This window comes from Nannobrachium achirus (assembly GCF_963921795.1).
Source record: "Nannobrachium achirus genome assembly, chromosome: 11".
Classification (NCBI taxonomy): domain Eukaryota; kingdom Metazoa; phylum Chordata; class Actinopteri; order Myctophiformes; family Myctophidae; genus Nannobrachium; species Nannobrachium achirus.
Genome location: NC_137820.1, coordinates 64442217 through 64466270, shown reverse-complemented (window position 1 = coordinate 64466270; position 24054 = coordinate 64442217). Strand labels below are relative to the sequence as shown.

At 42.7% G+C, this 24054-nt stretch overlaps 1 protein-coding gene across 1 annotated transcript in view; it reads right to left on the bottom strand.

The window, feature by feature from the left end:
* Positions 1-24054, bottom strand: part of immp2l (inner mitochondrial membrane peptidase subunit 2) — a 343336-nt gene that overhangs the window by 283483 nt on the left and 35799 nt on the right. Inside the window, exon 2 of the mRNA XM_080737360.1 lies at positions 18068-18205. Coding sequence (XP_080593486.1) covers positions 18068-18202 — 135 coding nt within the window. The 5' untranslated portion in view covers positions 18203-18205. The remainder of the gene's footprint in view (positions 1-18067; positions 18206-24054) is intronic.

Genomic DNA, 24054 nt, shown 5'->3' with positions numbered 1-24054 from the left:
TTGTGTTATGTTTTGGGCAGTTGGTTTGCTTAGTTTTCAACAGTGTTCAATGTTTATTAGGGCGGTTGGTAACAAGAGGTTACATTCGATCGAGGCCAGATCCGAAAACTGCAAAAAAAAAAAAACGATCCCAGTCATAATGCCAATGAATTTCCTCCCCACATGTATTCTTGTGTGTAGTGCAGGGGTTCCCAAACCTTTTTGTCTCAGGGCACTCTATAAATATTTGTTTTAATCCAAGGCACCCCTACATTATAATTTTCACTCCAGCACCTTATATTTATAGCATATCGTCGTTGTCGGGTGGAAACCTTGTATGTCCAAACGTTCGTTTTGTATTTATCATCTATAAATGTACTAAACTAATGAAAACAGCAGATCTACAAGTGCACAGTGCTTGTAGATCGGCTGTTTTCACTAGTTTTGTGCGACGGTCTTGTATGATGAAGCAGGGCTTTGCTTTACCAAAAGACGTACACATTTGAAACTTGGAGGTACAAGGTTTCTGCCCTGACAGTGACGATATTTTAGTGATTATGTTACGAGGAAAACGTTGAGATAATTGCCATTTTGGTTAGAACTGACTGAAAATAACTTTGTACTTCAAGTTTAAAATGATACTAAATAAGTGTCCAAATAAATCCCAAATATTATCAAATGATCTCGCGGCACCCCTGGACTGCCGTCGCGGCACCCCAGGGTGCCCCGTCACCCACTTTGAAAACCCCTGGTGTAGTGTACTATTAAACCCTAGCAATAGCTAATTAGACCCTAGTGACCACCGTTCTAATAGTTTAATAGTTAGCTGAAGAAGGGCCAAGATGAACACTTCCAAAACCCCAAATTGCAGAGACAATAGAGAAGCGCACCATGTCTTTATATCGATTGAACTACAGCATGGTGTACAAACAGCCGCTGTGTAATTTCCACAGCATTCCGTTGCACCGGTGAGCAGGAGAGCAAGAGTGGTGCCAGGAGAAGATAGCTATTGAGCTCTCATTCCCCGGTACTTAGCAGATCAATCAATAGAGACAGTGTTTGAAACGTTTTAGACTGTGGTTTCTATATCGTCTCTGTCGGGAGGAAACCTCACACAGCATGTCCAAAACTGTTACTTCACAACGAGATCTACAAGCTTCGCAGTTCGCACCGCGCTTCAAGCTTGTGGATTTGCTATTTTGATACTTTTGTGTGACCCTGTAATATGATCAAGGGCGTTCATTTATGTAAAAACACAAAAAGGTTATAGTTATTGCGGCCGTAGGTCGCAGTTTAGTATGTGAACGGTTACAGCTTGACCATAATCTCTGTCTGTCTGTCTGTCTGTCTGTCTGTCTGTCTGTCTGTCTGTCTGTCTGTCTGTCTGTCTGTCTGTCCCTAACGCCTGACACAGTTATTCCCCTGACATGTCACAGTGACTCTAACAGAATGGGTTTGCCGCTCTGACATCACACTCTGACTTCACTGTGATGTCAGGGGAACCACACTAACAGAATCCCTTTTATGCCCATACATGGAGATCCCTGATGTCATCAATATTAAGCCCATATCTAACAGGACTTCATATGGGAATGCCCATATATGGAGGCCATATCGGCAACATACCACACTAACAGAATCCACATATGGCCAAGACAGACCATATCTGTGTGGCTGGTTCTACAGACAGGGATCTCCATGTATGGACATAAAAGGGATTGTATGAATAATGTAAGCATGTTTAGGTTCTCACAGCATATCTCCATATATGGGTACCAGGGGTCTCCAGATATTGGTAATTGGTCCGATATACATCACTGGCCAAGACAGGTTGCATGTCGCCCTGAGGCGTCTTTGCGACCGTAAGGTCGCAGTTTAGTATGAAAACCTCCACCGGCCGTCTGTCGGTCACACGTGCGGTCGACCGCACGTCACACGTGCGGTCGACGTGTGATGAGGTCACGATGAGTCATCTATGCCCAAATATAGATTTCTAGGTCAGATGGCCCATAGAGTTTGTGATGTCAAACCTAGCAACCCAATATAAACAAACCTGATGTCAGACCTGAAGTATCCTTTTATACCCATATATGGAGATACAGAGATCTCCATATATGGGCATATTAGAAAGCCCATATATGGGCATATACGGATGACATCAGGGATATCCATATATGGGCATAAAAGGGACAAGGGCTTACAGTTAAGAGATCTCCATATATGGGCATATCAGAAAGCCCATATATGTTCATATACTGATGACATCAGGAATATCCATATATGGGCATAAAAGGGACAAGGACTTACAGTTAAGAGATCTCCATATATGGGCATAAAGGGACAAGGACTGTTACAGTAGATATAGAGATGTCCATATATGGGCATAAATGAACAAGGACTGACAAACACTGAGATCTCCATATAACCTATGGGAATATAAGGGACGAGGACTGTCAGCTTGTAGACCTATTTTCTAAATATTGTTGTACATTAAAAACTTGAAATGGGTCGTTCTGCATAGTACTTGGGATTTGTTGATGTAAATGTTCACATAGAGTGTAATAATTGGTAAAACAAACTTTTGGCCTATTTGTGGAGATAAGCGACCAACGGTCGCTTATCTCCCGATTAGGGAGTCTTACTGGTACTAGTTGATATGGAGATGGAGGTTTCTGCCCGACAGCAATGCAACGTGTTGAGTTTTGTTGATGTGACGTGTTGAGTTTTGTTGATGTGACGTGTTGAGTTTTGTTGATGTGACGTGTTGAGTTTTGTTGATGTGACGTGTTGAGTTTTGTTGATTGCGACCGTCAGGGAGCAGTTTACTACCAGTAAGACTCCCTAATCGGGAGATAAGCGACCGTTGGTCGCTTATCTCCACAAATATCACAACCTCCACCTCTCACGTCATACGGGTAGCCATAGTTACACCTGGAATGTTGAATCTCCATATATGGAGATAACCTACGCATCACACAAAGTCTGACCTCACCAGCCCATACTTGGGCATGGACGACTTATATCTCCATATACGGAGATGGCCATATATGGAGATACATATACACAAACAAGCCCTATATAAAGGGGCAATTCTCACCAGGGAAGAGAGCATTGCCTGGAATGTTGAATCTCCATATATGGAGATAACCTACGCATCACACAAAGTCTGACCTCACCAGCCCATACTTGGGCATGGACGACTTATTGCGACCGTCAGGGAGCAGTTTACTATGAAAACCTCCACCGGCCGTCCGTCCGTCGGTCGGTCGGTCGGTCACACGTCACACGTCATACCTTTGCCCTGCTCATATCTCCGCATCAGTATGACATCACACCACATGTGTACACAAACCTTTGTGTACGTTGCTGTGGCAACAGTCTGTTGTTGCTGGTTTGTTAGTGTACGTTAGCAACCACCTTAGCAACCATGGTTTTACCCTAGCAACCAACTGTTTACCCTAGCAACCAACTGTTTACCATAGCAACCATGTTTTTTACCCTAGCAACCAACTGTTTACCATAGCAACCAGATACGCAGAGCAGGGATCTCCATATATGGGCATAAACAGGTGACATCACACTGATGTCAGATACTCAGAGCAGGGATTTCTCCATAATATATGGGCATAAAAGGGATTCTGTTAGGGATCTCCATATATGGGCATAAAAGGGATTCTGTTAGGGATCTCCATATATGGGCATACAAGGGATTCTGTTAGGGATCTCCATATATGGGCATAAAAGGGATTCTGTTAGGGATCTCCATATATGGGCATAAAAGGGATTCTGTTAGGGATCTCCATATATGGGCATAAAAGGGATTCTGTTAGGAATCTCCATATATGGGCATAAAAGGGATTCTGTTAGGGATCTCCATATATGGGCATAAAAGGGATTCTGTTAGGGATCTCCATATATGGGCATAAAAGGGATTCTGTTAGCTGTTAGTGATCTCCATATATGGGCATAAAAGGGATGCTGTTAGGGATCTCCATATATGGGCATAAAAGGGATTCTGTTAGGGATCTCCATACATGGGCATGAAAGGGATTCTGTTAGGGATCTCCATATATGGGCATAAAAGGGATTGTATCCCAGATGATGCCCTGTTAGGAGATCCACACTAACAGAATCCATATATGATCCTACCGACAGCTGCTATAAGCCAACCCTGGCGATAAGGTCTGAGTCGAAGAAATGCTTCTTACCTGGCAAGAATTGCCCCTTTATACTGTAGGGCTCGTTTGTGTATTGTATAGACCCTCCAGAAAAACGCGATTATGCGATCGCAGAATTTCCCGCAATAATCAATAAATGCCGCTGATTATGCGGGGGCTCGCATGATTTCACAATCCCCGCATATTCACCGCATATTTCCGCGGAAAATATGCGAAATATGCGGGCATCGCTTGATTTCACAATCCCCGCACTTTTTCGCATAAAAGTATAAAGTTATCGCTTCACCGTTCATCACGTTCAGACACAAAACAGAGGCAAAACAATGATGCGCTGTGAAACCAGACCAGTGGCTCCTCTCTCTCTCTCTCTCCCTGTGTGTGTGTGTGTGTGTGTGTGTGTGTGTGTGTGTGTGTGTGTGTGCGCGCCGTGCGATTGCGTGCACGCTGCACGCGAGGATCTGCAGGCAGACAGAGAGAGAGAGAGATGCAGGTATAATGTAGGCTATGTCGCGGTATGTGCGTTGGCTCTCGCCAACGTGACGCTACAACACACTCTTCCTCGGTCCTCAAACTTCAAGAAACGACAAATTAAAGTTTATCCTACTGGTTTTGAGGTCTCCATTGTACTCCGTTTGAAACGTTGCGTCGTTGCCGTTCAAAGCAAACGAGCACCTCTCCGAAAAAAGTAGCACGCAGTATTCCATGGATGGATAGGAACAGCAATTGAATGCATAACATTTTAATCCCTTAAATTCCTTTAGAGAGAGCAAAACCACATAAATAAACCAGAGTTTTGCTTTAGCAGTGAGCTGTATCCTTAGCAATCACATAGGCCATAGGGTAATTATTTTTGCCTTGATGTAGCCTATTAAGGTAATTAAATTGCAGATATTTGACAGAGGTTTGCTTTTTTGCCTTGAAAATAATGAAAGGCAGTCAAAAGTCTGTTTTGCATTTCTCAATTCACTCAAGGACCCTTAAATTTGTGTTTTGACTACTTTGAAAATAGCAGATATACACATGTCTCTTTAGTGATGTTGTGAGCTTGTAGATTGTCTATTTCCAAATAGCCAGTGTACTGTAATTTGTATTATATATATACTGTATATAGGCTATAAATATGTTTTTTAAGTTCCCGCATATTTCGCATAATTTCGCATTTAATCGCAACTTTCACAAGTTCCCGCATATTTCGCATAGTTTCGCATTGTCATCGCATAAATTCACATAAAAACTCCGCATAATTCACCGCATAATCAAGGATTTTTGCCCGCAAAATCAAGGATTTTAGCCCGCATAATCAAGGATTTTTGCCCGCGTTTTTCTGGAGGGTCTAATTGTATGACATCACGCCATATATGGCCATCTCCGTATATGGAGATATAAGTCGTCCATGCCCAAGTATGGGCTGGTGAGGTCAGACTTTGTGTGATGCGTAGGTTATCTCCATATATGGAGATTCAACATTCCAGGTGTAACTATGGCTGCCCGTATGACGTGAGAGGTGGAGGTTGTGATATTTGTGGAGATAAGCGACCAACGGTCGCTTATCTCCCGATTAGGGAGTCTTACTGGTATCTCCATATACGGAGATGGCCATATATGACCGACGGACGGCCGGTGGAGGTTTTTGCGACCGTCAGGGAGCAGTTTACTATGAAAACCTCCACCGGCCGTCCGTCCGTCCGTCGGTCGGTCGGTCGGTCGGTCACACGTCACACGTCACACGTCACACCTTTGCCCTGCTCATATAGATACGATGACATCACAGAGTCCACAGCTGATGATGTGGCGTGATGTCATACAATGCACCATGCCCAAATTTGGAGATCATGTGTGGCAAAATATCAACAAACGAGTGAAAGGCCTTTATCCAAATTTGGAGATCATGTGTGGCAAAATATCAACAAACGAGTGAAAGGCCTTTATCAAGTAACCATAGCAACTAAAAATCAACAAATTGTGCAAAGTGAAATATCTTTATCTGGTAACCATAGAAACCAAAATAATCAACAAATATGAGTATTTGTCCCCTTGTAGTATAGATAGATGTGGGAATGGCTGACACAGAACTCCATATTTGGACATAGAAGTGACAGACAGATGATATCTCCATATATGGGCATAAAAGGGCATGGCTGATGGCTGAGGACTGTGTGATGTCATCATATCTCCATATATGGAGACATAAGTTGCTCATGCCCAAATATGGGCTGGTGAGGTCAGACTTAGTGTGATGCGTAGGTTATCTCCATATATGGAGATTCAACTTCAATGAGTATATAAGACCGGCATTATCTACCGACAGCTGCTATAAGCCAACCCTGGCGATAAGTCATCGTATCGCATCAGTATATAGGGCTTGTTTGTTTATTGTATGACATCACGCCACATCATCAGCTGTGGACTCTGTGATGTCATCGTATCTCCATATATGGCCATCTCCGTATATGGAGATATAAGTCGTCCATGCCCAAGTATGGGCTGGTGAGGTCAGACTTTGTGTGATGCGTAGGTTATCTCCATATATGGAGATTCAACATTCCAGGTGTAACTATGGCTACCCGTATGACGTGAGAGGTGGAGGTTGTGATATTTGTCTTACTGGTCATAGTAAACTGCTCCCTGACGGTCGCAATGAAAACCTCCACCGGCCGTCCGTCGGTCGGTCGGTCACACGTCACACGTCACACCTTTGCCCTGCTCATATCTCCGCATCAGTATATAGGGCTTGTTTGTTTATTGCGACCGTAAGGTCGCAGTTTAGTATGAAAACCTCCACCGGCCGTCCGTCGGTCACACGTGCGGTCGACCGCACGTCACACGTGCGGTCGACGTGTGATGAGGTCACGATGAGTCATCTATGCCCAAATATAGATTTCTAGGTCAGATGGCCCATAGAGTTTGTGATGTCAAACCTAGCAACGCAATATAAACAAACCTGATGTCAGACCTGAAGTATCCTTTTATACCCATATATGGAGATACAGAGATCTCCATATATGGGCATATTAGAAAGCCCATATATGGGCATATACGGATGACATCAGGGATATCCATATATGGGCATAAAAGGGACAAGGGCTTACAGTTAAGAGATCTCCATATATGGGCATATCAGAAAGCCCATATATGTTCATATACTGATGACATCAGGAATATCCATATATGGGCATAAAAGGGACAAGGACTTACAGTTAAGAGATCTCCATATATGGGCATAAAGGGACAAGGACTGTTACAGTAGATATAGAGATGTCCATATATGGGCATAAATGAACAAGGACTGACAAACACTGAGATCTCCATATAACCTATGGGAATATAAGGGACGAGGACTGTCAGCTTGTAGACCTATTTTCTAAATATTGTTGTACATTAAAAACTTGAAATGGGTCGTTCTGCATAGTACTTGGGATTTGTTGATGTAAATGTTCACATAGAGTGTAATAATTGGTAAAACAAACTTTTGGCCTATTTGTGGAGATAAGCGACCAACGGTCGCTTATCTCCCGATTAGGGAGTCTTACTGGTTATTGCGACCGTAAGGTCGCAGTTTAGTATGAAAACCTCCACCGGCCGTACGTCGGTCACACGTGCGGTCGACCGCACGTCACACGTGCGGTCGACGTGTGATGAGGTCACGATGAGTCATCTATGCCCAAATATAGATTTCTAGGTCAGATGGCCCATAGAGTTTGTGATGTCAAACCTAGCAACCCAATATAAACAAACCTGATGTCAGACCTGAAGTATCCTTTTATACCCATATATGGAGATACAGAGATCTCCATATATGGGCATATTAGAAAGCCCATATATGGGCATATACGGATGACATCAGGGATATCCATATATGGGCATAAAAGGGACAAGGGCTTACAGTTAAGAGATCTCCATATATGGGCATATCAGAAAGCCCATATATGTTCATATACTGATGACATCAGGAATATCCATATATGGGCATAAAAGGGACAAGGACTTACAGTTAAGAGATCTCCATATATGGGCATAAAGGGACAAGGACTGTTACAGTAGATATAGAGATGTCCATATATGGGCATAAATGAACAAGGACTGACAAACACTGAGATCTCCATATAACCTATGGGAATATAAGGGACGAGGACTGTCAGCTTGTAGACCTATTTTCTAAATATTGTTGTACATTAAAAACTTGAAATGGGTCGTTCTGCATAGTACTTGGGATTTGTTGATTGCGACCGTAAGGTCGCAGTTTAGTATGACCAGTAAGACTCCCTAATCGGGAGATAAGCGACCGTTGGTCGCTTATCTCCACAAATAGGCCAAAAAATTTGTTTTACCAATTATCAAGACATACGGGCAGTTGACAGTTTGCCATGGTTACTCATTGAAGTTGAATCTCCATATATGGAGATAACCTACGCATCACACTAAGTCTGACCTCACCAGCCCATATTTGGGCATGAGCAACTTATGTCTCCATATATGGAGATATGATGACATCACACAGTCCTCAGCCGATGATGTGGCGTGATGTCATACAATACACAAACGAGCCCTACAGTATAAAGGGGCAATTCTTGCCAGGAAAGAAGCATTTCTTTGACTCAGACCTTATCGCCAGGGTTGGCTTATAGCAGCTGTCGGTAGATAATGCCGGTCTTATATACTCATTGAAGTTGAATCTCCATATATGGAGATAACCTACGCATCACACTAAGTCTGACCTCACCAGCCCATATTTGGGCATGAGCAACTTATGTCTCCATATATGGAGATATGATGACATCACACAGTCCTCAGCCATCAGCCATGCCCTTTTATGCCCATATATGGAGATATCATCTGTCTGTCACTTCTATGTCCAAATATGGAGTTCTGTGTCAGCCATTCCCACATCTATCTATACTACAAGGGGACAAATACTCATATTTGTTGATTATTTTGGTTTCTATGGTTACCAGATAAAGATATTTCACTTTGCACAATTTGTTGATTTTTAGTTGCTATGGTTACTTGATAAAGGCCTTTCACTCGTTTGTTGATATTTTGCCACACATGATCTCCAAATTTGGGCATGGTGCACAGTCACAGTGACATCATAGCTAGTGACATCACCAGCAGCGAAGCTAGCAGTGTGATGTCATACTGATGCAGAGATATGAGCAGGGCAAAGGTGTGACGTGTGACGTGTGACCGACCGACCGACCGACCGACGGACGGACGGACGGCCGGTGGAGGTTTTCATTGCGACCGTCAGGGAGCAGCTTACTACCAGTAAGACTCCCTAATCGGGAGATAAGCGACCGTTGGTCGCTTATCTCCACAAATATCACAACCTCCACCTCTCACGTCATACGGGTAGCCATAGTTACACCTGGAATGTTGAATCTCCATATATGGAGATAACCTACGCATCACACAAAGTCTGACCTCACCAGCCCATACTTGGGCATGGACGACTTATATCTCCATATATGGAGATGGCCATATATGGAGATACGATGACATCACAGAGTCCACAGCTGATGATGTGGCGTGATGTCATACAATACACAAACAAGCCCTATATAAAGGGGCAATTCTCACCAGGGAAGAGAGCATTGCCTGGAATGTTGAATCCCCATATATGGAGATAACCTACGCATCACACAAAGTCTGACCTCACCAGCCCATACTTGGGCATGGACGACTTATATCTCCATATACGGAGATGGCCATATATGGAGATACGATGACATCACAGAGTCCACAGCTGATGATGTGGCGTGATGTCATACAATAAACAAACAAGCCCTATATACTGATGCGATACGATGACATCACAGAGTCCACAGCTGATGATGTGGCGTGATGTCATACAATAAACAAACAAGCCCTATATACTGATGCGGAGATATGAGCAGGGCAAAGGTGTGACGTGTGACGTGTGACCGACCGACCGACCGACCGACGGACGGACGGACGGCCGGTGGAGGTTTTCATAGTAAACTGCTCCCTGACGGTCGCAATGAAAACCTCCACCGGCCGTCCGTCCGTCCGTCGGTCGGTCGGTCGGTCGGTCACACGTCACACCTTTGCCCTGCTCATATCTCCGCATCAGTATATAGGGCTTGTTTGTTTATTGTATGACATCACGCCACATCATCAGCTGTGGACTCTGTGATGTCCGTATCGCATCAGTATATAGGGCTTGTTTGTTTATTGTATGACATCACGCCACATCATCAGCTGTGGACTCTGTGATGTCATCGTATCTCCATATATGGCCATCTCCGTATATGGAGATATAAGTCGTCCATGCCCAAGTATGGGCTGGTGAGGTCAGACTTTGTGTGATGCGTAGGTTATCTCCATATATGGAGATTCAACATTCCAGGCAATGCTCTCTTCCCTGGTGAGAATTGCCCCTTTATATAGGGCTTGTTTGTGTATTGTATGACATCACGCCACATCATCAGCTGTGGACTCTGTGATGTCATCGTATCTCCATATATGGCCATCTCCGTATATGGAGATATAAGTCGTCCATGCCCAAGTATGGGCTGGTGAGGTCAGACTTTGTGTGATGCGTAGGTTATCTCCATATATGGAGATTCAACATTCCAGGTGTAACTATGGCTACCCGTATGACGTGAGAGGTGGAGGTTGTGATATTTGTGGATATTTGTGGATATTTGGTCGCTTATCTCCCGATTAGGGAGTCTTACTGGTGTGACGTGTTGAGTTTTGTTGATGTGACGTGTTGAGTTTTGTTGATGTGACGTGTTGAGTTTTGTTGATGTGACGTGTTGAGTTTTGTTGATGGGACGTGTTGAGTTTTGTTGATGTGACGTGTTGAGTTTTGTCGCAACACTCGTGACTTGTACTACATGTATGGGCATTAAACCCACTGAATGCCACCCTTTATTAAAAATCTACAAAACTGGTGCCATCCATTTTGTTTAGTTTTACCTTTTTATGGGGGCCAAAATCATATTTTGTACTTAAATTACATATATAAATCTATGCTTCTATCGAAAGCCACACTACCCCTCTTACAAAGGAAAAAATGTATATTTATATATATATATATATATATATATCCTATCATTAGATTTGGGCTTCAATAGAACATGTGTAAGATGTCTTGATCATCATCATATGTTTATGCTGTCATTGGGCCTGTGTGTTCTCTAGAGTGCAATGGCCTTTGAAAACCACCAGGTGGTGGTCTCCTACTATCTGATGGACAAATAGAAGAAGGAAGAGACACGTCCATTCTTTTTTGGTCCGGGCCTAGTTGTTTACATTTTGGCCAGGCCTTTTTGCTAACATGCTACACACTTCAGAGCCCTGGCGATCGCTATCAAGAGCTCTGATCGCCGAATGGATGGCACGGTTAGATTCGCGTTATTTTTTCGAGTTTTTTGAGTACTTATACTTCGTCTGGGAAGCACGGCAAGTGTATAAACGAACGTGTATAGCTAACGCTAATGTGGACGGGAACCAATGTTCGGTTATACCGGTTTCCCGTCGGATTGTGTTCACCGGTGCTACAGTCAAATCGGTCGTGGCGCTCCGGTCACGGAGGCTTTAGGCTAACGTTTGGAGCGATTTTTTTTAAATTAAAATTATGGTATGAAAGATAAAACTTTTGATTAATTAAAAAGACGTAAAGTGCGTTTATGGCACTGGAGATCAAAGACGTATAGTACGTTTATGGCATAATATGAGTTAATTAACAGGAAAAAAAACACGTAATAAGTTGAAATATGGAGATACAAGGTCACTGCCTGACAGCATCGATAACATTTAATCTTCTCTGTCTGGTCCAAAAAACGTACTTTCCAGAATTCAAATAAAAAAATAGCAAAAAAAACGATCTACAAGCTGAAAACACGTTGCGTTTAAGCTTGTGGATCTGCATATTTTGCTGCTTTTGTGCGACAACGTAGTATGATAAAGAAGGGAGTTAACTGACGAAAAAAGACAAAACGTTAAAGTGATATGGAGATAAGAGGTTTCTGCCTGAAAGCATGGATATGGTTTAATGTCTCTGGGATGGTGCATTTGCTAGACTCTTGTTAGAGCAGGCCTTTCAAACCACCTGTCAAATTACATTTTTGCAAAACCACTTGTGTAGACACAGCCTGTCCTGGATAATCTATTTTTCTGTGCTTAAAATTGGGCTTGGGGTGAAATTGCATAAGCGTTCAATTTTCTCTTGTGTGAGACTTGGATTTGTTAGCCAGCCAGCAGACATCAGAATAACTGTTGTACATTCACTAAAGAGCCGTTCTTAAAGCTGCACTTTGTAACTGTCCTCTTCTACTGGGGATTTGAACCTGGTTTCCTGTGCAAGTGCTGACATCTTTACCATTGAGCCAATAGATCATGCCTGCTTGCGCACAAGTCAGGGGATATCTTCAGAGATAGTGTCAAATCCTGGAATAAATTCCTTACCAAAACATTTCTTGTGTTCCAATGTGTTTGTAAAGGTGTCTAGTAACACATCTCATAAAGACTGAAATGCAGTGACAGCTGCTGAAAGTTGGGGTCCCATTAAATTAACTATACAGGATAAAACACACCAAAATAAATATGCTTTAAATCGCATGTGAGGGGTCAAACTAGGGGTTTTTCATGATTCTGAATCCATTGTTTTGCACAAAAAGCATTCCTTGGGCTAAAAACGCCCCCACACAACTATCCATCACTTTTCTCAGTTTTGTGGGAGCTGCCTTTACAACAAGGAATGTTTTTCGTGCAAAACAAATGCTTGCAATGGATTCAGAATCACATGCTACTTAAAGCATATTTATTCTGGTGTGTTTTATCCTGTATGGTTAAACTGAACTTCAGTCTTTGTGAGATGTGTTACTAGACACCTTTACAAACACATTGGTGAAGGATTATTTCGGTAAGTAATTTATTCCAGGACTTTTTTAAGATATCCCCTGACTACACAGGATGAATTGAATCTAATAGGATGTGTGTCAGATCATGTGTCGAGGTGAGACAGGTCTAAATGGCTCGATGGATAGCAGGGAGACAACATACAACCACCCCAATTGTATAAGTTATATTGTATTAACATACTCTACCATAAAGATTGGATTTATTCATGAAAAATAAAGTGAAATATAGTGCCGCTTTAAGTCTAATTTTGAGGTACTTTATGTGATCAGGCAGTGATGTAATGACTTTGACAGGCCTAAAGTGACTCAACAAGTCTTATATGGTGGCTTCTATTTGATTATTATTACAGCAGCAGTAAAAGATGACTTACTTACATTAAAAGATTTGCACACATTTTCAAGATTATTCAAAACTAGCAAACTCAAATTATTTTGATGCTATTTTAACTAAATTAGCTGGAGACGCCTGGGGGTCCCCGGACCCCACATTAAGAACCACCGCATGAAGTAACAGCCATAAATTGTGCCTGGTTTGTAAGTGCCCCACTCAATGATCCAGGTTTAATTTACATTTTATATAAATAACAAAAACAATTTATCCTGCTGTCTACAATCCAAAGCACACCAATTAACCCCGAGAAAACAATGCATGCTAAACAGTTTTACACTGTGCATTACAGTATGTACAACTCTGGGGATTTCACTGTTTCTATCCACTTGGCTTTTAGATCACCCCTATATATATATATATATATATATATATAGTAGCCTGTACAAGGCATGTTTTCATTTCACCTTTATTTATTCAGTAAATTGAAAGCAAGCTCCCTTTTCCCTGATTACAGTAAACAGCATAAAATGAAACAAAACAAATTAGTAATAGACAACGTTTCAGAGTTTCAACGATTGCAAGCGCAGACAGATCTCATCGGCCTTTTTTCATTTAAAGCGATCAAATGAAGTTCTCAAATTGTAAAGCAGATTGTAGACAGTTCCACATGCGAGGGGCATAGTAATGAGTCTTACCCAAGGAATGTTTAAAACCCAAGTAAAAACAGGTATGGTGATTGCAAACTTTAGGTTTAAACGCTATAACTATTGAAAAATAGCAGATATACAAGCTCACAGCAAGGCACTCGGTGCCGCGCTGTGAGCTTGTATATCTGCTATTTTTGAAAAAGTCGTGAAAATATTTGCAAATCTTTGAATATATGTATTTTTTTAAGCGAACATTTGTAACTCAAATTTTGCTTCTGGGTGGTCCCTGGAATTAATGTTTTGAGATGGGGGTCCGTGGCCAAATAAATATCAGTTTCACATGAAAAGGTTTGAGAACCACTGACATAGTAGTCTCTCAAGAACAGACTAACTGAGCTCCAGTTAAAGTGAAAAGGAGCTTTTCTTTGACGATGGCTGGCCAGATTGCTGACATAGAAACATAGGTTTTTCAAAAAACCTTAGAAGGATTCAAAAGACACTTATAGAATCGGGTCAAAATTCTAATTTTCACAATTGATTTGATTTGATTTGAGTTTATTAATTCATGCTTGCAGTGGAGCCAGGGCCCCACTGAAAAACGGCAGAACTTTACAAAATACAACAATAAAAATATGTAATAAGCAAGCAATTCATGAAGTTTAAAAATATTCCATGGCAGCAGAAGTAAGAAACATGTATCAGTTCATGGTGACCATATTGTGTTTCTATAAAGTGTCATTATACAGCCTAACTGCGGCGTACAGGGTAGAGTTTTTAACTCTGTTTGTTTTGGCCGTGGGCCCTGGTTCGTCCAGCTCATGTTGGTTTCTGAGTGTCCTGGCAGTGGAGCTTCCTCTTGTTTGTGGTAGCAGGTCATGTAGAGGATGTTGCTTCTCATGCATGTCCCTGACCAGCTTCACTGCAGCCTCCTCCCTCCTGGTCTGGAGTGATGGTAGGGGTTGTGAGATGTTACCAGCTCTCCTTCTAATAATTTTACAGGCACGTTTCTGGACTCGCTCTAGCTCTGCTTGTTGTTTTTTAGAGCAGCCCACCAGGAGCACTGAGCTGTATTCCAGACACGGCCTGATGAGAGTGGTGTAGATGGTGATGAGGTCATCTGCAGGTAGTCCGTGTCTAGCCATGATCGTGAGATAGTGCAGCCGCTTGGAGGCAGTTTTTACTGTCTTCTCAATATGCACATCTCCAGTCAGGTTGTTGTCAAGGTGGTATCCTAGATACTTTGTTGTTGTCACAACGGGTACCTCCTGTCCCCCCAGCATCAGCGGGGGAGGTTGTGGTGGGTCCCGTGCAAAACATATCCGGAGTTCCACTGACTTTTTCCCATTGAGCATCATTTTATTTTTTGCTGCCCATTCGTCCAGCCTTTTTGCCTCCAGGCACATTGATGTGTCTGACATGATGTTGGCTATGGGGATCGCTCTCGACAGCCCGATATCATCTGCATATCCAACATCAAGGGTGTCCTCAAACACAGCATCCCGGGTAGCCATGTAGAGGAGGAAGATATAAGGGGAAACTACCCCCCCTTGTGGCACCCCAGATGTAACCTCAATCCAGGGGCTGTGGGTTCCATTTGCCACCACTCTTTGTCTCCTCCCTGTGATGTAACTGTGTAGCCAGGCTATCAGAGATGGGCACAGTTCCAAACCTAATATATTTTGCATCAGGGTCCCATAATCAATCCGGTCAAAAGCTTTAGACATATCTGCCAACAGTACTCTCACCATTGTTGGTTTGGAGTTGGTTTCAGTGAGCCAGGTGTGCATTGCTCTAACTAAAGCCGTTGTGGTACTGTGCTTGGGAAGATATGCATATTGGTTTTTACACACGTTGAGCACCGTGGGCATAAGCTTTTTCAAAACAAAACGTTCTATTGTTTTCCCTACACAAGAGGTTAGAGAGATGGGACGCCAATCTGAGATTGAGCCAGGGTCTTGACCTTTGGGTATGGGACAGACATTTGACTCTTTCCATATTTCGGGAACACACCCCTGTTGGTAAGAGCAGTTGGCCAGATGTGTAATGACCGGAGCCAGGTCCTCTGCCTGTTCCTTAAGCAGCCAGGTTGGAATACCGTCCGGCCCACTTGCTTTCCGGGGGTCCAGCCGAGTAAGGGCTATCTTCATCTCACCTATGCTACAGATGTCACTTTGTGTAGGAGGTCTTGGTAGGGGAAAAACACAATAGGGTGCACAATTCTTCAAAAATAGCAGATCTACAAGCTCACAGCGGTATATCTGCTATTTTTCAATAGTTAAAGCATAAAATAATGACACACAATAATGTGTACCCGTTCTAAATGGGTTTATAAGCTGTTACGATAATTAGGCAACTTCTTAAGTAAAGCTCTGGTGCAGTGCAGTGCAGTGCTGTTCTCTGCTCAAAGCTAATGATGGCCAACCAACCTGTTTCATAAAGCCGTAAGAAAACCATCTCGAGTTATAAACCGAGTGGCTTTAGTGAGGCATTACGTAAAGTGTCTTATCGTCGTTGTCGGGTGGAAACCTTGTATCTCCAAGTTTTAGATTTGTAATTTTTTTCGCAAAGTAAAGCCCTGCTTCATCATACAAGGCCGTCGCACAAAAGTAGTGAAAACAGCAGATCTACAAGCTCACAACGCCTCGCGATGCGAGGCGTTGTATGCTTGTAGATCGGCTGTTTTCACTAGTTTAAATCATTTTTAAAATGATAAATGAAAAACGAACGTTTTCACCCAACAATGACGTCATCATTATTATTATTGAACCGGCTACAGTATGTGTGCAGTGGTGGAAGATCTTACCCAAGCAGCATTGTGTCACAATGTGGAAAGTCCTGTATTCAAAATGTGACTTTTTATTGGCATCAAAATATATACTAAAGCATGGGTCTTCAACAGGGGGTCCGGGGACCCCTAGGGGGTTCTCAGAGTTACTACAGGGGGTCCTCCAAATCTTTTAGTTTTTTATATTTAACCACTTGAAACCTAGTGTCCATATTCGGAGAACTTTAGCCAAAAATAGCCGATCTATAAGCTCAAGTGTTGTGAGCTTGTAGATCGGCTATTTTTGGCAAAGAGGATTGGTGTAGAGCAGACTATGTACAGAATGAAAGGTCAAATGTATTAAATATTTGATTTGATGATGATTGTGCTGTCAAACAATGAAACTATAGAATCTATGAACAGGTTGTGGGGGTCCCTGCTTCATCTCTCTCTCAACTAAGGGGTCCTTGGCCTGAAAACGTTGAAGACCCCTGTACTAAAGAGTATCAAAGTAAAAGTACTTAGTCAGTATACAGGGTGCCCGGTGCCCCATTTCACCTTTTCCCCCCTCCAAAATAGCCAATCTAACAGTTCACAAGCGTATCATGCCTGAGCATGTACATTTTCAAATAGATTAAGTCTAAATAGGCGTAATTGGTTAATGTAAGTTTCGTAATAATAATCTAAATCTGCAAAGTAACTACCGTAATTGCCGGACTATAAGCCGCGGCTTTTTCCCCATGTTTTGAACCCTGCAGCTTATACAACGGTGCGGCTTATATAGAGATGTTTAACGGCTAACGGCAACCAGGGGCGCTCTAGCGGGAAGCAGGAAGGACACCTGCGGCTTATAGTCAGGTGCGGCTTATATATGTAAACATGTGTTTTTGTTTTAAATTTAGCTGGTGCGGCTTATATTCAGGTGCGGCTTATAGTCCAGCAATTACGATAGTAAATAAATCTGTCAAATAAATGCACAACATTTGCCTCTGACATGTAGTGGAGTAGAAATGACAAAGTATCAAGAAACGGAAATAATCAAGTAAAGTAATAGCACCTTGAACTTTTACTCCATTACATGAATAAATGTTCTTACTTTAGTTACTTTATGTACCTGCATAGAGGCTCCCTCTACAGTGTATTTACCTGCATAGAGGCTCCCTCTACTGGGGAGACAGTGTATTTACCTGCATAGAGGCTCCCTCTACTGGGGAGACAGTGTATTTACATGCATAGAGGCTCCCTCTAGTGGTGAGACGGTGTATTTACAGTGTATTTACCTGCATAGAGGCTCCCTCCACTCGGGCCACGTAGGCCAGTCGGTCCAGCACGGTGACAGTGACAGGCACGGCCACGAAGAAGCCACTCACAAAGGCTCTGAGGTACCTGCGCCCCGCCCCCGCCTGATGAGACATCACCTGCAGGACACAGACAGGTAGATTCAATACATTACATTATGGTTGTCAACACTGGACAGTCAGAATTCAGGAGATTCTTCTTTTTTTGTTTTTTTTTTGTTTGGGGGGGCATGGCAGGAGATGGGGTAAAAATTCAGGAGACTCCAGCCGAATTCAGGAGTGTTGGTAACCCTGCATTACGTTATGTTAGTAGTTCTCTTTTCTTTTTTTCCCCATGTCAAGGACCCTCAAATTGATATGTGTTTGTCCACGGACCCCCACCTGAAAACGTTTTGTGCCAGGGACCCCCAGAAGAGAAGATTTATGTTAAAATAGTCAAAATGATTTAGAAACGAGGTTGCACATTAAGCAAATCATGTGGGGACCCCAAACCACAGTTTGAGAACCCCTGGCATAACGTATCTATTGTGTCTTCAATAGTGATACAAATGGAAAGTGTCAAAAATGATCATCACACTTTGATCAGTAGAAAATGGCTTGTTAGTGGTGTTGTGCTGTATATGCCATGTAACTGTATACAGCATGATGCTGATTGAATTTGGAGCGTATACTCGTTATTTAGCATTTTAATACGACTTCACTTGCCTGTCATGGTATATTGCATGACCTTGAGTGTATTATTGCGATTATGCCACGGTTCCATTATGAATATTTATGACTACAAATGGAAAAAAACAAAAACTCAAATTACAGCTGGTGGCGGCAGTTGACTGTAGGTTACAGATAAGGTTAAGGATGGTCGGATGCATAAGGGTGTAATTTAATACAAAACATGACGAGTGGGGAGAATAACCCTGTGACCCCAGCCACGTGAAGTCAGGATTTCTGTGCTCTATGCCGGTGGTTCTCAAAGTGGGGTCCGGGGACCCCCAGGGGTCCTTAGGGGAGAGTTCCTTGAAAACAAAGCCTATCCTTGCCTCCCCCTGACCTCTCTATTGTAAATAACATTTATTTTGCATTGTGTTTTATGATTTTTTTAAACAATATATTTTCTGCATAGTACTTTGTTTTATTCATTTTATTCATTCAATGTTAAATTAGTAAAAAAAAAGGACCCCAACTGAAACAGCTTGAAAAGCTTTTTTTGAAGTGTAAATCCTTTTAGTTGACCTTGTACCAGTGAGTGAACTGTACTGTCATGAAACTGTACCTTTTCCTATGCAAACCTCTAATAAAGTCAAATATATATATATATATACGATATGCTTTTACATTGCATTTTTTTTTTTTCTTTAACTTGAATATTTTCTTCTGAGGGTCTCTGGCACATAATATACTGTCAGATGGGGAGATCCGCAGTCAAATATATATCAATTTGGGGGTCCTTGACATGAAAAAGTTTGAGAACCGCCTGCTCTATACGAGAGCCAGAAAGGCATTCATTTGTTTGACGGGAGACTGTCAAACAAATAAACGAATGTCTACAGATCGTCTATTTTCACTAGTTTGAATACATTTTAAAATAATAAACACAAAACGAACAACGGTTTCCATCCGACAACAACAATAGATATGTTATCATCAGTGTGACTGAACTTCTCACCCTACAGTAACTCATTAGGGGAGATGCCAGTTTAAGACAATACATTTGAGTGAAAGAACATAAATGAACGTAAACAAGCCGAACAAAACAAAACCATCTTGGAAGGATTATTTTGAGCTCACAACGCATCGCATATTAATGAAGTGCCTAGGGAATTAATTAAAAAAAATTAAAAATTAAAAACATAAAAGTTTAAATATGGACATACACGGTTTCTGCCCGACAGTGACAATTTTAATCACACAAATAGTCATTTTCTGTGAGCATACTGTAGCTGGAGAACAGCCTCCTAACTGCATCAAGCCCCGGGGGGGGTGTTTTATAAAACAATGCAGCTGTAATCAGCAAGATTATGGCTGATCTGATGATGTAGCAGCCTATATAGATTCAATTTAGGTAGATTTGCATTCCCATAACGGATTAAAAAAATAACACCCCAGAAGTGATTATCCTATTGTGCCTGAGGATGTTGTCATTCAAGCAAATGATGAGATAAGATGGCAAATATCAAAACTTTGGTTTGGCTTGAACTCATGTTATTTATATACACCAGTGGTTCTCAAAGTGTGGTCCAGGGACCACCCAGATGTCCCAGGGGGCTTTTTTTTTTGTTAAATAAATTTTATTGTCAACAGATTATCAACAGTCTGGTTGAGACTGGTTGCTACACGGACCCTTTGACGGTAAGCCTGTCGCGTCATTTCCTGTTTTGCGTCTCGTGCTGTTGTGACTTAAGCACACATTATCATTGCTAACTACTAAACTAAACTATCTCTGTACCCTGTGGCGACCTATCGCTACTTGGGCTGACTGCCTAGCCTGACGTTCTGCTGTTCAGAGGTCCATACTGTTGGCTGGGCAACTTAGCCTAGCATTTAGCCTTAGCCTAGCAGCTAACCTGTCTGCCGGGCGATTGCTTTTCGCCCCTATCCTCCCGACCCCTGGTTCCAGTATCGCTCGGGGCATCGCTCCTGCTCTGTATGTCTCATGTACAGTTACAACCCCGACTCCTTTGTTGACTCGGATGTTTGTGACCGGTGCACGGTGTTTGCAGCGCTGGAAGCGAGGCTCTTTGAGTTGGAAGCTAGCATAGCTAGAGGTGCTTTTAGCCCGCACTATGCTAACGGGCGGCCGGGAACGGGGAATCACTTTCGGTCGCCGACGGCGGCCGGCCGTGGCTCCCATAAACAACCCATGAATGGCTGGGTGGATGTTACTGGTGGGAAGCGTAAACGTAAACAAAAGCACGCGGGACACCAACCACTTCACGTTTCTAACAGATTTTCCCCACTCACTGATACACCCATTGAGCATGTCAGTGAGAATTTATCTCCACCTCCGATCAATGACAAAGCCTCTAAGCAGGCTAAACCTGTCATTAAGAATACAACTCTGGTTATTGGTAGTTCTATAATGAGAAACGTGAAACTAGTGACTCCAGGGACCATAGTTAAATGCATCCCCGGGGCCAGAGCGGGCGACATTGAATCAAACCTAAAAATAATTGCTAAAAGTAAAACATTTAAACGCTATGATAAGATTATAATCCACTGCGGTGGCAATGACACACGACGCAAAAGATCGGAGATCACTAAGATAAATGTTGAGTCAGTGTGCACATATGCAAAGACAATGTCGGACTCCGTAATTTTCTCTGGTCCCCTGCCAGACATGACTAATGATGAAATGTACAGTCGTATGGCTTCATTCAACCGCTGGTTGTCAGGTTGGTGCCCAGATAATAACGTGGGCTTTATTGATCAGTGGCAAACCTTCCAGGGGAAATCTGGTCTGATGGGGAGAGACGGCATACATCCAACTTGGGATGGTGCGCAGACTATCTCCAAAAACATGGATGACTTTATCAAGAATCTATGACCAACCAGAGTTGAGACCAGAAAGCAGAGTTGCAGTCTTACACACTTCTCTGTGCTTCCACCAGAGCAGCCACCTACCCAAATTAAAACAATTATAACTGTTCGACCAGTTAGGCGTAATATACCAGCTGGACAAGGATCTGTGCATACAAACTTAGTACAGATCAAAACCAATGCAGTAATGCCAGTAAATATAACTATTAAGTGTGGGCTCCTGAACATTAGATCTTTAAGCAAAAAAGGTGTAACAGTAAATGAAATCATATCGGACAATCACCTTGATGTTTGCTGTCTTACAGAGACATGGCTGAGTGAGCTCGACTATGTCAGTCTCAATACAGCCACCCTGCCAAGTCACACTAATACACATATCCCTCGTGACACAGGACGGACAGGAGGTGGAGTTGCAGCCATCTTCAGCTCCAGTTTGGCTATTAGTCCAGGAGCCAAACTTACTTACAAGTCATTTGAAAGCCTAGTTCTTAATCTTTCACATCCAAGCTGGAAATCATCACAGCCACTATTATTTGTCACAGTGTACCGCCCACCTGGCGCTTACACTCTATTTCTATCTGAATTCTCAGAATTCTTGTCAAGTCTGGTCCTCGCCTCTAATAAGATTATTTTAAATGGGGATCTGAACGTACACATTGATGTAGAAACTGATAGCCTTGGTAAGGCATTCAGTTCATTAATCGACTCTATCGGTTTCTCCCAGTGTTGCCAACCATACCCTTGACCTTGTTTTGGTGTATGGCATTGAAATCGAACATCTCGTGGTCTTCCCACATGATAAGGAACTCTCCGATCACTATTTGATCACCTTTGAGTTCACACTATTGGACTACCCACCATTGGACACACATGTCCTTGGTAGAAGTCTATCCGATAAAGCTATAAATAAATTCAAGGAAAAACTGCCATTAGCCATTAGTCCAATATGCTTCAACCGAGTTGAAGATATGTATATTTATAGTCCCTCTCAGACTGATCACCTTGTTGACAGTGTCACAAGCTCGCTTCTTACGACACTTGATTCTGTTGCTCCTCTTAAAAAGAAGGTAATAAAGCAACAGAGGTTAGCCCCCTGGTATAACAATGAAACCAGAAGCCTTAAGCGAGCCTCACGCAAACTGGAAAAAATATGGCGTTCAGCCAAACAGGACGAATCCTGTATAGCATGGCAGAATAGCCTTAAGCTATATAGAAGGGCCCTTTGCAATGCCCGAACTGCCTACTATTCATCCCTAATAGAGGAAAATAAAAACAATCCCAAGTTCCTTTTTGACACCATAGCCGGGCTGACAAAAGGCCGTGACTCTGTGAAACAGCGTATTCCTCTAACTCTCAGTAGTAATGACTTCATGGGATTTTTTAATGATAAAATTAAGAAAATCAGAGATCAAATCGATGATCTACTGCTTTTGTCTCCTACTGGTCCACATGTGGACCTTACAGCCTCGGGAGTGGCTTTGCAGCCTAGTGTGTATTTGGACAGTCTCTCCCAAATCGAGCTCTCTGAATTCACCTCGATTATCACTTCCTCCAAGTCAACGACCTGGGGGTTATGTTTTATCAAGATATGTCTTTTCATTCTCACATCAAGCAAACCTCAAAGATTGCCTTCTTCCATCTGCGTAACATTGCTAAAGTGAGGCGCATCCTGTCTCAAAGCGATGCAGAAAAACTAGTCCATGCATTTGTTACCTCTAGGCTGGACTACTGCAACTCAGTATTATCAGGCTGCCCAAGTAAGTCTCTGAACAGCCTACAGCTAGTCCAGAATGCTGCCGCTTGTGTATTGACAGGAGCCAGAAGAAGTGATCATATCACTCCTTCCCTGGCATCTCTACACTGGCTCCCGGTTAAATACAGAATTGAATTTAAAATTCTCCTCCTCACATACAAAGCATATCACGGTCTGGCACCGCAGTACCTTGAAGAGCTCATTGAGCCTCGCAGTACTGCTAGACCGGTGCGTCCACAATATGCAAACATGCTTGTCGTTCCCAAAAAAATACCTAAGGCCAGAACAGGAGCCAGAGCTTTTAAGTATCAGGCACCTCAGTTGTGGAACCTCCTCCCAGTCTCTGTCCGTGTGGCAGACACACTTTGTGTTTTTAAGACTAGATTAAAAACGTTTCTCTATGATAAAGCCTATAATTAGGTTCGTTCGTTCGTTCGTTCGTTCGTTCGTTCGTGCACTCGTTCGTTGCTTCGTTCGTTCGCTGCTTCGTTCGTTCACTCATGTCCGGGTGCATGTTGACACCATGGCCGGGCTGACAAAAGGCCGTGGCTCTGTGAGACAGCGTACAATCACTCCTAATCCCAACCTACAAAGTTACTGGGTTGGGCTGAATAATGGGTCAGAGGGGAGGGGGAACCCTCCTCCCTCTCTTCCCTTTTGGTTGTGTGGGTTTGTGTCACAT